This window comes from Cyprinodon variegatus, unplaced genomic scaffold, assembly GCF_000732505.1.
Source record: "Cyprinodon variegatus isolate N-32 unplaced genomic scaffold, C_variegatus-1.0 Scaffold458, whole genome shotgun sequence".
Lineage (NCBI taxonomy): Eukaryota > Metazoa > Chordata > Actinopteri > Cyprinodontiformes > Cyprinodontidae > Cyprinodon > Cyprinodon variegatus.
The window spans coordinates 46397-64040 of record NW_015150911.1 but is presented as its reverse complement, the minus strand read 5'-3'; the positions used below and the strand labels follow the sequence as shown (position 1 = coordinate 64040).

The 17644-nt window shown below is 39.6% G+C and overlaps 1 protein-coding gene and 1 long non-coding RNA gene across 2 annotated transcripts in view; both read right to left on the bottom strand.

The window, feature by feature from the left end:
* The window catches only part of LOC107094028 (NACHT, LRR and PYD domains-containing protein 12-like), a 13457-nt gene extending 3106 nt beyond the window's left edge, over nucleotides 1-10351 (bottom strand). Inside the window, exons 1-8 of the mRNA XM_015389422.1 lie at nucleotides 10284-10351; nucleotides 9950-10178; nucleotides 8035-9811; nucleotides 7153-7326; nucleotides 5154-5327; nucleotides 3491-3664; nucleotides 2597-2770; nucleotides 1560-1733 (exon numbers count right to left, since the gene is read on the bottom strand). Of these exons, the coding sequence (XP_015244908.1) occupies nucleotides 1560-1733; nucleotides 2597-2770; nucleotides 3491-3664; nucleotides 5154-5327; nucleotides 7153-7326; nucleotides 8035-9811; nucleotides 9950-10016 (2714 nt within the window). The 5' untranslated portion in view covers nucleotides 10017-10178; nucleotides 10284-10351. The remainder of the gene's footprint in view (nucleotides 1-1559; nucleotides 1734-2596; nucleotides 2771-3490; nucleotides 3665-5153; nucleotides 5328-7152; nucleotides 7327-8034; nucleotides 9812-9949; nucleotides 10179-10283) is intronic.
* A 5117-nt stretch (nucleotides 10352-15468) lies between these two features.
* LOC107094029 overlaps nucleotides 15469-17644 on the bottom strand; it is a 3669-nt gene continuing 1493 nt past the window's right edge. Inside the window, exon 3 of the long non-coding RNA XR_001481645.1 lies at nucleotides 15469-15563. This is a non-coding gene — a long non-coding RNA (uncharacterized LOC107094029). The remainder of the gene's footprint in view (nucleotides 15564-17644) is intronic.

The window sequence follows — 17644 nt, the reverse complement described above, 5'->3', positions numbered from 1 at the left end:
GTACTGCATAAATCCAACCTTCATTGAAAAAAGCCATTTCTTAAATATATCCATAAAGTTTACCACAAGCCACTTAGGAGAAACACCAAATATGTATACATCATACTAAAGCCTCTTCCCCAATGAAATTACCAGGTTAACCCGGGTTTTCAAACAGGGGTCGACCAGCTAACAATCGGAATTTGGCTTCCCACCCATTGGCAAAAATGGAGGGTCTAACATCCTTCTGGCAAAATGCATGGCCTCTGTCCCTTGCTGTTTGATGTCTGGTGACAAATCACACTGGATTAGCATTGATAATGGGAGCAGTGCAACAAAAATCAGGGAAGTAAACAATGAAAAACAACATGTAAGGAAGCCAGGGTGTTCTAAATGTGATTTATTGTTTCGCTCCTTTGTCTGTCCCAATCCTTCTCACCAGTGCCGTGCCATTCTTATTAAATTTAAACAGGGCTGTTTTGGATTTTTAGCCAAGCCGGTTTTAAAACAAGGCACTTGCTAGCTGTTTGACCCGGGTAGACACACATCAGTGAGCTGTTCCCACTACCACTTAAAACCGATTTATCCCGGGTTTAAACGGGTTTTTCAGTCAGTGGGACAAGGATATATGTTAGCCTACAACTGCCCCATTTAGCAATTTCCACAAACCCAAACTGGGTCCTTCCTAGGTAAGTGCCAATGGGGCATTTACATGAGAAAAGGGAATGAGTTCTGAAAGAAGAACAAGAATTTGAGAAGAAGGTTTGGAGCACTACTGACACACTCACCCCTTCTCCTCCCCTGACTAGTTGGTAAATAATAAAATATCTGCACATACTTAACTGACCTACACATTAACAAACAAACAATATGCCAACATTAACATCTAAAACCAAAAATAACATTATTTTGATTAAATGTTTGGCTGCTACAACTGGAAATGTTCTAAAGCTCTCATTTTTATTGAAAACAAGACTAAAGTAATTATGTTTGAGCAAATAGTTATTGCTTGTTATCATGATTTAATGGTACAATTTGTATCTTAAAAATTTGGAAGTTAGATGAAATGTTACTTTTAATATTGAAAGTCAGATTTGTTCACTAATCATTTTTTAAATTGATGTATGAAAGGTAAAACATATATGTTTCCAGGATGTCCAACACATCCCCACTTGATCTACTTTTTATGTTATTAGTCAGATCTGCTTGAAAAGACTGCAGATGATCTGCTTTTAGCTGTTCCAAGGTCTCCACTGGTTCACAAAGGAAACTTCCATTTGAATTATTCTTTTGTGTGTGTTTTATATAATTAAGCTTTGAACTGTAGTCTTCTGTCTAAATCAGCTTACCACACAGGAATGGCATTATCTACTGAATTATTGCCAAGATTTTCTTTTTTTAATTTAAACAGGTGAAATTCCATACATTTACCTTTTACTATTTAATATTTCCCTAATCCTAAACCCCATCATACTCAGATGATCTGTTTCAGCAAGTCAGATTCATAACCCTTAGAGCACATTTCCCACTCTCCTTGCTCTATCAGACATTATTCTCACCAGCAGCATGTTCATCCATACCTGAGATCTTCCAGTTTCCAGTGTGGATCTTTAACTCCGGCCAAAAGCAGCTTCAGTCCGATGTCTCCGGGATGGTTGTAGCTCAGGTCCAACTTTTTCAGATGAGAGGGGTTGGAGTTCAGAGCTGAGGCCAGAGAAGCACAACCTTCCTCTGAGATCAGACAGCCCGACAAGCTACAGACACACAATTAAAAAAAGAAAAACCATAAAAAAACACCATCAATTGGTTATTAATAAGGTAATGATATAAATATAATGTATTTAGTTTTATAGGTCATAAAAGTAACATTTCACACATTCAAACTTATAAATCCTGAAAGTGAAAACTAGCAAAAAATAACAAATTCTGCAAAAAGAGATTCCTTTAAGTACGACGGAGTATTAGGGCCACACATGAAGAGAAAAAATATTTTTGCCATGACGAGATTAAACTCGACATGTCGACTTTAAAGTCGACATGTCGACTTTAAAGTCGACATGTCGACTTTAAACTCGCCATTTCGAGAATAAAGTTGAAATGTCATGTTGAGTTTAATCTCGACGTGTCGACAATAAAGTTTAAATTAGTTCAAGAGAGCCAACCGCTGCACAGGATACATGCACAGAATCCTATACAGTTGCAGCACGTCAAAGACTACCTTCACTCTTAAAACGCAGACTGCAGCTGTGGAGCGCGGTTGCTCTTTTCTCCAAACTTTGGAATGTCGAGATTAAAGTCGTCACGATATATCAACTTTATTCTCGAAATGGCGAGTTTAAAGTCGACAGGGCGAGTTTAAAGTCGACACGTCGAGATTAAACTCAACATGACATTTCAACTTTATTCTCAAAATGTTGAGTTTAATGTCGACATGTCGACTTTAAAGTCGACATGTCGAATTTAATCTCGTCATGGCAAAAATATTTTTTCTCTTCATGTGTGGCCCTAATACTCCGTCGTATTTAAGCCTTCTTCAAACTCTGACCAAATATAAACAGCTGGTCCTACTGGAACCATTATTCTGGTATTTAGGTAGCTTTAGATTGAAAACATTTACCTTAGAGTTTCCAGTTTGCAGTTTTGACTCTTCAGTCCAACAGAGATATTCTTCCCTCCTGAATTATGCAGGTTATTATTACTCAGGTTTAGTTCTTTAAGAGTGATGGACTGGGAGCTGAGAACTGAGGCCAGAGCTTCACAACTTCCTTCTAAGATGTCACATCGACTGAGTCTGAAACAGTGAGAATAATTTGATAATAAGCATCCATCCATCTATACACACATACATGCATATATACTGTACATCTATGCAAGAAATGATGCTAATACATTAATATACAGCACTGGTGTGGTTTCAAAGAGAATAAAGGTCAGATAAGAAGAGCTGCCATAGTTATTATTGAAATAATGTTTACCCCACCCTGTATAAAATCACAGTAATCTGAACCATGGCAAACATAAAATAGTCTTAAATCAGAGGCAACTGGACTTTCATTCAGTTTTTCAACACCTATTCAAAAGTCTTCGTCAATTCTGTCTCGCACTAAAGCAAGCTTTAGTTGGAGCACTTATGTTTTAAGCAACATAATCCTCCCACGCACAAGTCTGATTCAAGTCAAAGACTCTCCAGGGTTGTTGAAGTCTTTTGTTGTGTAGAGGTTTTGTGTTTGACTATTTTAGTCGTGATGTAAGTGCTTCTTTGAATGAGTTCTAGGACCAAATTGTCAGTGCTTGGAAGCTGAAACCACATTCCTCCCAATCTATTTAGTAATGATATTTCTCTCTTGATAAAGATAACTTCCTTGACCCCTCTTTTAAACCATCTCTGGCCAAAATCTAACAGTTTTGGTTGTCAAAGATGTGTCCTGTTATTTTTAAAGTATAAAGCAGATCATATTTAAAAGCTGTCAATAGATAGAAATTTGGTTTTGAAAGGACTGGAAACAAGAACCTTAAAGTTTCCAGTTTGCAATTTGGACTCTCTAGTCCAGCAGAAAGAATCTTCACTCCTGAATCCCCCAGGTTGTTGTTACACAGGTCCAATTCTCTGAGACTTGAGGACTGAGAGCTGAGAACTGAGGCCAAGGCTTCACAGCTTTGTTCGGAGAGGTCACAGCCACTCAATCTGAGGAGACAGACAGGGAGAAAAACAAATGGTCAAACAATGCATTTTTCTTAATTAAATTTTTATAATTTTCAGTTTCCCCTAGAAGGTCTAATTCATTTTATAAAAATGTTGCGATCCATTCTTGCTGATGTTGTAGTACGCCGCTCTGAAGACACACCCCTTGGCTGGAGGTTTTAAAAACCCTAGTTTCCCATATTTTGCCTATTTTGCAGGTGGCTCAAAGGCTAGACAAAAGCCCTTCCAGCTAAGGGCTATGCTACGTAGCAACCAAATCCCTCTGGAGAAGTCTGTGCTTGCTGGATCGAGTCAGACTGCCCTTTTCCTGCATTTCAGAAGGAGCTGAACGCAGTGTTTTTACTCTTCCACAGATTGAAACCGAGCGAATGAGGTATATCCTGAATTCTGCTCAAGCAGAGACAGGTAGAGCTAATCCATCTCTGCTAACCACCTAACAACAGGGGCCCTGATCGCTGAAGAAGCCGTTAGAAGCTGCTGGACTACTGTATAACCGCCTGTGAGCAGAGGTACAGAGCAGTGCCGTGGAGGTGCTTCTACAACCTGTGGCTACGTGCTAACCACCGCAGCTAGATGGGAGACTACCCGCGTGCTACCGTGAGTTATAAAATTAAGCCCCTTGCAAATCGCTTCTTATTGTTACATCGGACTGATCCAAATCTCTTTGAGTTGCTGTTGGATGAACGGACTGGACCGAAGACGGGTCTTCAGAACACCAGGCCGAGCTGAAGGCCTTCACTCCACTGAACCGAACTGCATCCTTCCCCCTCCTTCATATCTGATGCTTAATAAGTGCTCTGCTTGGGTAAACTATAGGTAGAGATAAATAGTCGTATTGGTGTTTTTATTTGAAATAAGATTTCTGATTCAACTGATGGTTAAAGGTTTAACTGAATGCTAATGCTCATTACAGATCGAACCAGTCACATGTTGCAGAAGCTAACTGCTACATCGTCAGCTAACCCTCTCTTTGTTTCAGTTAGACCCGACCAGAACCAAAACCCCTGCGGCCAGCTAAGCTAGCGGGTCTTTGAGTCTCATCAGAGTTTAATGCATTCCTGAGTCATTATTCATTTTCCACCATAAACTGAACGAAACTTCACTGTTTTGACTGCAGTTAACATCTGTATTAGGGTTTATTTACATTTTTTCTCCTGCTATTATAAAGGACACTTTCAAATGCATTAAGCCTTAAACTTCGAACATCCCGGACTTTAAAGGGACTCTTAAACCCCTCTTCCCGTTTTATTTCTTTAATTTTGCTTATTTTCAGTATTGTTTAGTGTTTTGCTTAGTTATTAGATATAAGACTGTGTGATTGTAGCTAATAAAGGTACCATTTTATTTTTAACCCGTGGTCTTTTGTGTTAAAAACACAAACCTAAAATACTGTGTTATACTGGCTGAAGGACAGATTTGTTGCTCTTCTTCCTTTAACAAGCCTTTGCACCATCACCATGTCCCTCCATACCTGAGAGTTTCCAGTCTCCAGGAAAGATCCTTGAGGCCATTTGACAGCATCTTCACTCCTGAGTCTCCAAGATCATTGTTGCTCAGGTCCAGTTCTTTAAGATGGTAGGGGTTTGAGTTCAGAGCTAAGGCTAGAGAAGCACAGCCTTCCTTTGAGATCAGACACCCTGACAAGCTGCAGAGACACAATTCAACACAAATGATGTAGTCATGATAAACTTGTGGTAGAATTTACATACACAACTGGAGTCCCGTTTATAAAACGTCTCTAAACTTTACTGAACCTACTGAAAGTGCACATATGCAAAACCTTTGAAAAAATCCAAAGAAAAATAAAAAATAAAATACAATTTCTTTTCATAGGATATTTCGGTTGAAACCTGATTGGACTGTTCTCCTGCTCCTCTAATCACAGATAAGACAATCCAATTGAAACCCAGCTTATCTAAGCTGCATTTCAGTAATAATAACAACCACTAGCTGAGTAAAAAGCAGATACTTCAAGTAGAGCTACCCCACTCTTACCTAGTCAGACAAAAAGAAGGGCCAACCTTCGCTGAGTAAAAAGTATATTACACACCTAGACAACTTTTATTGTCAGTTTATAGAAAAATGAAATTTCGTTTAGTACTGCTTTCTTAGACAGTAAATGAATTTTTCCATTTCATAAACTGCATCGGTGATCAAATGTAAACAGTGTGGAAGGAAAAAACATGGTCAAAAAATGCATTAATATGGAAGTTCAGAACACTATTATATATAGTGCAAATATTCAGTATTTTTGGTTTGTTGTTATCAATGTTATGCAGAGTCTGTAACATGATTTAGAGATTTTTGAACAGTTCAGCTGTCTGATGGCGAAACTGAAGAAGCTGTTTCAGAACCTGCTGGAACTGCTTTAGATGTTTCGAAGCCTCTTCCAAGAGGCAGCAGGGAGAACAGTCCATGGTGGGGGTGTGAGGGGTCACTGATGCTCTCCTTATTCTCCGCAGGAAGTACAAGTTCTTTTGTGCCCTTTTGACTAGTGAGGTGGTGTTTACAGTTTAGGTGAGGTTGTCTGTAATGTGCAACCTCAGGAATTTGCAGACCACTTCTACATATACTCAGTAGATCTACCCTACTCTTCCCTACTCAGATAAATATCATTTGTAACCAAACTTAACATCTCTGTATCTTTGAGATAAGGCACAGCACAAACATATAAGAATCCTTAATCAATGTAACACAGATAATGAGATTTAGCATGGCAGGGCAAAAGCCTAAAAATGCATCTTTCACAGCCATCGAATTGGACACTTTGATGATGGCATATGCAGTCTGTCAACACCTAACGGGCATCATGCACCAACGAGAAAAGGAGGCATCCATTAAAGGAAAGCTCTCCTTTCCTTCTCTTTCCCTATGCCCTGAGGGTGTAGCTTCAAATTAAGATTTTAAAGGCTTCTGTACTCGTTTCCAGGGAGAATCATGTTATATGCACTACCTTAATTTGACCCTCTTATGTGCTTGTGCTCACCCTAAACTCAGAGTTGATTAGCTGCTGAGTGTTGTTACCCAATTGATATCACCTGTTCAGGAATACTTAAACCAAATTTGATTTAGTTTATTTGTATAATTCGCAAGACATGTAATCTCAACACACTTTACCAAGACAAAAGAGTTGAGTCATACAGTCAGATTGGTAAAGGATGTATGGCAAAGGAATACATCTTATTGCATTGAGTCATTAATATATCTAGGATTGTGACTCCACAGCAGTAACTCATACCAAAAGCTGATAATTCTTACGGTGCGCTGAGACCAAAAGTGTTTTAGTCATCAATACATCTGATTTATATGGAAAGTCTATGCTTTCTCTTGGTGTAATTAAAAATTTTTTACCGACAAATATAGTTCATGGGAATCAAAGGGAATCAAATTTTACAGAATAAGAAATTACATCATCATTGGTAGCAGGTTTTGAATAAATGTGTGGTTTCAACAGGGTCAAGAGCATTTACCTGAGAGTTTCTAGTTTGCAGTTTGGACTTTCCAGTCCAATAGATAGAAGCTTCATTCCAGAATCCTGCAGCTTGTTATTACTCAGGTCCAGTTTTATGTGATTGGAGGATTGAGAGCAAAGAACTGAAGACAAAGCTTCACAGGTTCTGTCTGACAGGTTAGAGTCGCTCAATCTAAGGAGAAAAGGGAGAAACATCAGCTAACAATCCAAAAACAGTTAAAATTCTTTACACTTGCCAATAATGTTCTGATTGGAAAAAATAATGAATTGTCTGATTTAAATGACAACTGCTCATTTAAATGTTTGTTTTTCTTTATCACAAATTCCTTTTAAAATTTCCCATTATGTGAAATTAGTTTTCCTCTGGTTACCACAGTTGCCTCTGTAGGCTCTATTAGTCAGTTATTGTGAGTGTGATTCAGGTCATATTCTTTAAGGGTGGATGATAATGTTGTGTTCCTTTACTTCTTTAGTTAATTTTTATTTGCTATTTTGTACAGTTTGCATCTGCTCCATATGTGTTATTTACATCTACACTGTAATATACACATCAAAAACATGAAGTACAGTCGGTCCATGAGGCCCAGAGTTAAGCATCTCTGTTTTAAACTATTTTTTCAGGTTTTATAGCCTTTTGAGATCTGTAGGCTTTCATTACCTATTTTTTCAGAAACTGATACAAAGGAATTTTCCAAGTTTTGGACAATAAATGGCATGTCTATTCCATTCATTTGTATTTTTATCAATTCTATTATTCATGCTGCCTGTAGTGGTAATACGGATCTTTATAAATAAACTAAACCAATTTGAATTAATAAGGTCTTCATTATTAACAATTTCTCATAATGAGAAGCAATGAGGTAACAATCTTTGTACTTACAACATTTTACTGGAGACTTTAACTACTGGCAGAAGCCTCAGAAAAACCTCCTCTGAAGCAGAGTATTTCTTCAGGTCAAACACATTGAGATCTTTGCCTGATGAGATTAAGATGAAACCCAGAGCTGACCACTGAGAAGGAGACATTTCATCTGTGGAGAGATGTCCTGAAACCAAAAAGTTTTGAATCTCCTCCACTAGAGAGCAGTCATGCAGTTCATTTAGACAGTGGAACAGATTGATATTTTTTTCTGCAGACACATTCTCACTTATCTTCTCTTTGATGTACTCAATAGTTTCTGGATTGGTCTGTGAGCAACATCCTGTCTGTGTCAGCAGACCTTGTAGAAGTTTCTGATTGGTCTTCAGTGAAAGTCCCAGGAGGAAGCGGAGGAACAAGTCCAGGTGTCCATTTGGACTCTGTAAGGCTTTGTCAATGGCTATCTGATAGAGAGAATTTTCTTTGGGCCCTTTAGATTTTATCTCTGCTTCTTCCAGTAGGTTGACACCAGAATTGAAGAAGGTAAGATGAACATGAAGAGCAGCCACAAACTCCTGAACAGTCAGATGGACAAAGCAAAACACCTTGTCCTGGTATAGCGCTCTCTCCTCTTTAAAAATCTGTGTGAACAATCCTGAGTACACAGAAGCAGTGGTGATGTCAATGCCACACTCTGCCAGGTCTGATTCGTAGAAAATCAGGTTTCTTTTCTGCAGCTGGTCAAAAGCTAATTTTCCCAGAGACTCAATCATCTGTATGTTCTCTGGACTCCAGTGTTGATCTGTTTCAGCTCCTTCATCATACTTGACCTTCTTCACTTTGGTCTGAACCACCAGGAAGTGGATGTACATCTCAGTCAGAGTGTTTGGCAGCTGTCTTCCCTCTGTGGTCTCCAACACATCCTCCAGAACTGTAGCAGTGATCCAGCAGAAGACTGGGATGTGACACATGATGCGGATGCTTTTAGATGTCCTCATATGTGAGACAATCCTACTGGCCTTCTCCTGACCTCTGAATCTCTTTCTGAAGTACTCCTCCTTCTGTGACTCAGTAAACCCTCTGACCTCTGTCACCATGCCAACACACTCAGGAGGGATCCTACTGGCTGCTGCTCGTCGTGTGGTTAACCAGAGGAAAGCAGAGGGAAGCAGTTTCCCCCTGATGAGGTTTGTCAGCAGAACATCCACTGAGGTGGACTCTGTAACATCAGTCAGGATCTCCTTGTTGTGGAAGTCAAGAGGAAGTCGACTCTCATCCAGACCATCAAAGATGAACAGAACCTGGAGGTTTTCAAAGCTGCATATTTCTTTGGTTTCAACAAAAAAGTGATGAACAAGTTCCACCAAGCTAAACCTTTTCTCTTTCAACACATTCAGCTCTCGGAAGGCGAAAGGGAATAAAAACTGGATGTTCTGGTTGGCTTTCCCTTCAGCCCAGTCAAGACTGAACTTCTGCGTCAATAGTGTTTTACCAATGCCAGCCACTCCCTTTGTCATCACCGTTCTGATTGGTTGATCTCTTCCGGATGGGACTTTAAAGAGGTCCTCTGTTCTGATTGTTGTTTCTGGTCTGTTTTGTTTCATGGATGCTGCTTCAATCTGTCTGACCTCATGTTCTTCATTGACCTCTCCAGTTCCTCCCTTTGTGATGAACAAATCTGTGTAGATCTGGTTTAGAAGGGTTTGGCTTCCTGCTTTAGTAATCCCCTCAAACACATACTGGAACTTCTTCTTTAGACCAGATTTGAGTTTATGTTGACAAACTGCTAAAAGATTTTCTGAATGAAACAGAAATTAAAATTAAAAAGGAACACAATCAGCTAATTTGTTTTTCACTAACTGTAATTACATCTCTATAGACATCAGTAAATGTTTGATTTATCCATCAGGTTAAATCTTTGTAAAAATCCTCTTACTGTTCTGCAGGCGATCAGCCAGCTCCTCCTGCTTCATCATCCTCAGGAAGTTTAGTATGATCTTCATTAATGCCTGTCTGTTGCTCCCACTCAGCTCTTTATCCTCACCTTCCAAAATCCCAATATCATCCTTCTGACTCTCTATGGATCCTGGCTCATGCGAACTCAGAACCTTCTGTATCTTTTTCAGCTCCTTCTTCACAAATGTGACAATATGGTCCTCCAGCAGCTGTAACAGAATATTTTATGGAAGACACATCAGATTTAAGTAATGCAGCCAACATCAGAAAAAGGATGTACAGGTTGACAGTCTAGTTGTTGAACATTTACAGACCACAAATATGGAGTCAAGCTGGGCTTTAAGCTGCTGGGAAGATGAATCAATTTGAACATCTGAGTTCTGCAAGTCCACTCTGTGAAAGAACCAGGAATCATTATAAGAGAATAAAAATGAACATCTAGCTTTTTCAGAGATTAGATCATCAAGTGTAGCACTGCTAAAATCTTGAAACAAAAAGAAAAATGTAACTGCCCTTGTTGTTACTCGTACCAGGTGCTTGTATACTCTTATGTGTTTCTCTAAACTTTTCTCAACTACTTTAAAGTATTTAGCACTTATTTGAATCAATTTATGAATATTCCTTATACCATGTTTAGTAGACTAAATAATCAAATTTTCAAAAAAATATTTAAGATCCAGAGTAAGCAAATTTACCTTTTGGCAATTTGTTTGTTATATGAGCATATTTTATATTAGATCCTGTTTTTTAGGTGGAGAAAGGACATACCCATGCTTTTCCAAAAAGATGTCTGTATAGGTAATGTCCCTCATTTCACAATGAGGGACATTGCAAAGCTCACAAAGAAAAATAAACAAAAATTATTGAAAAATTGTATCTTATCTTATAATTCACTGTTTCAGCTTAGACAATGACAAACATTATTACCACAATATAAGATTTACATTTATCTGACACAATGAGAAGCCCTAAATATGAAGCCCAAAGATGCAACATAACTGTCTACATTATGTGTGGTAATACAGATATACTGTAGGCTACTGAATGAACAGTATACTATGTAGCCCACAATTGTCCCATTTAGCAGGGTTGGGGGAACTGGTGCCTGAGGAGAATTTGAGAATAAGGTTTGTAAAACATCGAAGCTTTTAAATATGGTACTTTTCCATTGCTGTCTATTCATTGTTACCTGCTGCGGCCTCCAGCAACCAGCTGTTCTCACCACCTAACCTAGCATGACTAGAGAAGCCTCCACTGAAGAATAGAGAAGTGCAAGAAGCCAGCAGGGGAGTCCAGAGGCTGGTTGACTCTGGGAGCAGACCAGCTCCAGCGGAGCTACCGGATGGTCTGGCCTTGGAACCAGACACACAGGGAAGCCATCTGGCATCTACCCTTAGAACACCACTTTATGTACCTTTTCTACAGCTTTTACTTGCATTTCCTTTAAAAACTGAAGGCTAAATTGAACAACTTAGCTACACGGCTCCTTCAGCAGCTACATTAAGTTCTAAAACCAAAAGCTTTCTATGATACAACTGCTAGGCTTTTCTTTTCTAAGCTTCAAAACTTTGTGCACTTTGTTTACTGTCAAGTGGTCAACATTGGAAGGCTACATTTACAAAACGTAGCTACACTTCACCTTCCACAATTACATTTAACTATAATCATCTGACTAATTATCAGGTCATTAGTCCTGGAATTCTAATTTAGGACTAGCTATGAGGTAGAGTGGACACAGTCCTGCTTGGACGGCACTGACTGTGCAAACAACCTAGGAACTTAAACAGGAACTACATCTAAAATTTAGATCAATAACATTAGACCAAACGCATTCTAGCCTGTTCTCATGGCCTGCTACTCAAACCATGACACTGAAGACTTATTGTTGAGGTGAACTGTAAGCGGACAACTCCACCCAGTTAAGGGAAAGAGGACAAGGAAAGCCACCACACTGATAAAGAAATACGGACAGATAAACCCAAACAAGGATCCTCAGAGATCCAACTATACTCATTACATATACATCCACCAACCACCTCTCATATAAGGAAAAGATAAATATGGACAAAGACAGCCACCACACTCATAAATAAATAAGGGCAGATAACCCCAAACAAGGACCCTCAGGGATCCAACTACACTCACAACATAAGCATACACTTCTGACAAACACAATTTTTTTATTTTTTTCATGGCCCACCTCACTGTGGACCTTACCAGTGCTGGGTTAGCCCATGGGGATGAGAAACCCGGGTAGTGACTACCGACATTATACTGTACCTTCCCTTTTAACAAGCCCAGGCTATCATGATCTTGGCACTAATGACTGGCTTAATTTCTAATTTCATTCACTTGTCTAACTCTGCCTGCTTTCTCATTACTGCTTATCTGATCTACCTGCTCCTGCCTCTATTTAAGCCGCCTGCTATCATTTATCAGTGTCAGATTATTTCTGTTGAGCCAGAATTGTCCAACTACTATGCTGAAAATAGTTGAAGTGAGTTAAAAGACTGAACTTTAGTTTTTCGGCTGAGCATTAGAGCTATTTCGTTAGCCTTGTTAACTCTTAATGGCTATTTGTTTCTTTGAAGTTAATCCCGTTCTCCGAGAGCAATCTCGCATTGAGATTGCTCAGATTGTTAATCCGTTTCATCTGCTTTGGTGTTAATGAATTTAAGAACAGGTGCCCTAGAGGGGCAACAACGAGACAACTATCAAACTGACTCTTTTTAACCAGTTTTGCATTTGGCTAGGGTCACTGTTACTACTGTTTGCATGAGGCGCTACCTGGCCCCTACAGAGGTTGCACAGGCAGTCCAACTCCTCCAGGATGGCACATCAATACGTGTCATTGCCAGAAGGTTTGCTTTGTCTCCCAGTACAATTTCAAGAGCATGGAGGAGATTGCAGAAGACAGGAAGTTACTCCAGGAGACCTGGACAGGGCCGTAGAAGGTCTACAACCCATCAGCAGGACCAGTATCTGCTCCTTTGTGCAAGGAGGAGCAGGAGGAGCACTGCCATAGCCCTAAAAAATGACCTCCAGCAGGCAACTGGCGTGAATGTTTCTGATCAAACAATCAGAAACAAACTTCAAAAGGGTGGCCTGAGGGCCCGACGTCCTCTAGTGGGCCCTGTGCTCACTGCCGGGCACCGTCGAGCTTGATTGGCATTTGCCACAGAACACCGGATTTGGCAAGTGCGCCACTGGCGCCCTGTGCTTTTCACAGATGAGAGCAGGTTCACCTTGAGCAGATGCGACAGATGTGAAAGGGTCTGGAGAAGCTGTGGAGAACGTTATGCTGCCTGTAACATTGTTCAGCATGACCGGTTTTGTGGTGGGTCAGTGATGGTCTGGAGAGGCATATCCATGGAGGGAGGCACAGACCTATGCAGGCTAGACAACGGCACCCTGACTGCCATTAGGTATCGGGATGAAATCCTTACACCCATTGTCAGACCCTATGCTGGTGCAGTGGGTCCTAGGTTCCTACTGGTGCACAACAATGCCCGGCCTCATGTGGCGAGAGTATGTAGGCAGTTCCTGGAGGATGAAGGAATCTATACCATCAATTGGCCCCCGCCTGAGCTAAATCCAATGGAGCGCCTCTGGGACATTATGTTTCGATCCATCCGACGCCGCCAGGTTGAACCTTAGACTGTCCAGGTGCTCAAGGATCCCCTGGTCCAGATCTGAGAGGAGATACCCCAGGACGCCATCCGACGTCTCATTAGGAGGATGCCCGGCCGTTTTTCGGGCAGGCTTCCCGGCCGTTTGGGCCATACAAATTACTGAATACCATTTTGAGTTGCTGCAATGAAATTTCGGCAAAATGGACTAGCATCATTTTTTCACTGTAATTTTTGGGGTGTCTTTGAATTCAGCCCTCTGTAGGTTAAACATTTTCATTTCCATCAAATGATGTGGCATCCTTTTGTTCCAAACATATCACCCAGTCCATATCAGTATAAACAGCATGATTTTTTTCCCCATTGAGATCTGATGTGTTTCTAAAGTGTTCCTTTAATTTTTATGAGCAGTGTATATATATATATATATATATATATATATATATATATATATATATATATATATATATATATATATATACTTGTTTGACAAGATCTATGCTTTTTATTGTCTCCCACACACACTAACTGCAGCAGATTTACCAGTCTCCATGTCTGCATACTGCCCTTTGCATGAGTCAGGAGACAAACACCCTTTCGACACATAGGCTCCCAAGAGTCAGAACAAGAACCAGGGACCTAACTAAAACTCAAAAACAAACAAACATTAATAACCAACATGAAAAAATAGGGTTAATTATCTGGCCCGAATAACTGGACTATATAAAACCGACCGAACAGGTAAATAGCATGAATGATAATTAGAGTGTGGGAAGGGAACCAAAGATGAATGTAGTGAGTAATCAGAGCAGTTATTAGGGCTGCGATCATGACAAAGATATGCAGTGTAAAAAAAAAACTTGTTTTTTATTATTGCATGTTAAAATGTTGCAGGGAATTTGAAGATGAATTCTATAAGTTAAATAAGCTCTGGATTAAAAATGATAATAAGGGATACATTTTTGGTAGTATTTTGATCCTGCCAAGAGATAAATATAAATATCAGACTGATAATGGTGAAAAACAGTCTGAATAAAAGCAATTTTCAGTAATATTTTAAAAAGTACAGTTTGACATTTGATTAGGCTGTGCATTAATTGAATCCAAGGGGACCTAAAATATTGTAAAAGTTACAAAAACAAAAAAAGACAAATATAATAACATCTTATAATTTAATTTTAATGGGGTTACTGGAAGCTTTATGCATATGTAACTCATTTACTGCCTGCAGGAATGGAGCCCCTCTTGACTCCCCCTCGGTCCTTTGGGGAAGGGAAAGAGAGACTCACTCCCCCACTCCTTGCTGAAGGAGGCTGTAAACTCATAGTAACTAGTAAGTAAGTTTAAAGGACACTGATGATTTAATATCGATAAGAAATGTAGCTCTTGAACATTTTTTGTAATTGCTTTCACTTCACATAATTGTGACGTCTGGGGCAGGACAAAAAGAGTCCTGCCTGATGTCTCTCTCGTCTGACCACTTTGAATTGTGAATTCTAATTTATTTATGCAACCCTTTTTGCTGAGGCAGGCATGAAGTTATTTCCTCTAAGTTTTTTTTTCTTTCTGTGACATGATAAGAAGTTGTGAAAAATGTAATGAAAACACAGTTTGGATGATGTTTACAAGGTAAAAGTGTAGCTTCGACTTTAAATTCAAAAATAATTTCTCTTCAGACATTATTTTCTGGGACAGGAACATGGAGTTTAATTTCATTAGTCGGTCAGTAGCCAGACCTGGTGAATTTCATCATTGAAAAAAAAAAACATCAGAGCAAGCTTGAGTCCCAATATTTATTTGACTCAAATGAGAGAAATTTGTTCAAACATTTACAGTTTTGATAAAGCTCACCTGTCTGAGGATGGAGGTCCAGAAGATTTAAAGTCAGGGGGCAGAGGCCTTGATCGATCACTCTTGAAGGACACATTGCTTAGTTCTTGATCAAATTTAAATGTCTGTTGGGTCCTGACACAAAAAAGAAAAAAATAATCTAATTTGAGATATAGTCCAAGGAATTAAAAACAGACAAACTAAAACATCACAACCTTTTAAAATAGTAGAGAGAGGATCAGGTGGGCTCTTAGCAAAGATGGCCGCTTAAAAAGATGATCCATTACCCCAAGCCAAATATATTTATATCGTTACTTTAGTCCGCCCATTTTTGTTGAAAGGACTGTATTTTGGGTGAGAATAACATTTCCAAAGCTAAACTGATTTTAATACCAATGCCTGGATGTGGTACTAGAAAGATTCAACACCCCGGTCCCCTGCCCGAGCAACAGGCTAAAATTAACAAGAAGATGGATACGTATGTTAGCAAAGGCCTGATTGAGCCACAGCAGGCCAATGCTAATGCTACATCCATTGCTACAACAAGTGCCGCAGCCAAGGGTAAAGGGATAATAACGCTAGAGTTTTTGGTCCCTTACATACAAGCAATATGTGACTCAATTGCGAACATTGAAGAAGACATGAGAGATATTAAATCGTAAATAGGGGAAATCAAGGTGAAGCTTAGAACACTGCCATCACGTGTGATGACATGGAGGAGAGAGTGGTTGTGCAGGAAGAAAGCAGAGGACCATTGGAGACTGAGCTGAGGACTGAGGAATTAGAAAGAGTGAGAGCCCATTTGGAAAGTTTGGACAATAGAGGAAGTAATATTTAAAATATGAGTCCAAGGAAGGCAAGGGCATGATAAAGTTCCTGCAGCATGAGCTTACAGTAATGCTGGGCCACTCGCTTGGGGAGCTGGTGATACAGCGCATGCATTGAGTGGGTACGGCTAGACAAGGGGTCGGCAACCCACGGCTCCGGAGCAGCATGCGGCTAATTAGCATCCCCCCTGAGGCTCCCTGGAGCTTTTTAAAAAATGTATGAAAATCGATTTTTTTTTTGTATGGTTTGCAGGAGGTCAATCAAAAATGTATTATGTTTTCCAATGCTGTAAACATTTGTATAATAAATATATTTAAACAATAATTTGCCTCACAGCCATAGATATCAGTGGTCATCACTTGCAACCAGCGTGGCGCGGTGCCAGGCAAACAAAGCGGTGGGTGTGTCTCAGACCATGGATCCCAAACAGAAAAAAAGAAGATAGCTAATGAGGAAAGAGGATTCAAAGAATGGACCAAATCATTTGGTCTTGGTCTTTCATGATCATTTTTGCTTTTTTAATGAGAGGTTGTCAAAAAATAAAAAGAAACATTTGGAAAGGCATTTCCAGGGAAGGCTAAATATGCAGCCGACCACCAAGTTGGGAGTTAGAGAAAAAGTATGATTGCAGAACTTCTGGATAAATTAGAAGAGCGCAAAGTTGGATTTAAGAAGTGGATTGCATCTCCAAACTCCACTACTGCTGCTAGTTTTGCTGTAAGGATGGAAAACCATCCACAGATCAAACAGGTAGCGCTTTGATGCAGGTATCTGAACTTTCTTCCATTTTTTCCCCCAAATCCTAAAAATATAAATCAAACCAAGGAACGATGGTGACGGAGGATGTGGGATTTCAGGGTTAGAGAGCTCTGCTCCGAAGGATGTCAGTTCCTGCTTGGTTCCACATGACTCAGTCAACTCCACCCAACAGAAACACGTTCACCATAGATCCTCTTTATTGTGTTTCTATAATTTCATCAATGCAACAGAACCTAAACCGTGCAGTGAAGGGCTGTAAATTCTATGCTGTGCGAGCGTTCACTGTTCCTCCCTCACTGCTATGTGACATTTGCTCCAGGATTAACATTTAACAATGAATGCTTATTATATATTTAAGCCCACATAGTCCTTTTCTATAGTGGGATAATACACTTAGAGCCTGTGTTGCCATACATATTTTTTGTCTTTAAAAATAATTATTCAGTTAATTTCTTTTCTTTTAATTTCACCCATTCTGGAGTGTGTATGTCGCCCCATCCTATCTCAGAGGGGACTTGTGTCATTTTATACAAACCAAGTGGGGACTTTCAACAACTGAATTATAAAAAATGCCACACATTTTAAAAGGTGCTCTGCCGATAATGCAAGCGTAGAAGAAGAAATGTGCT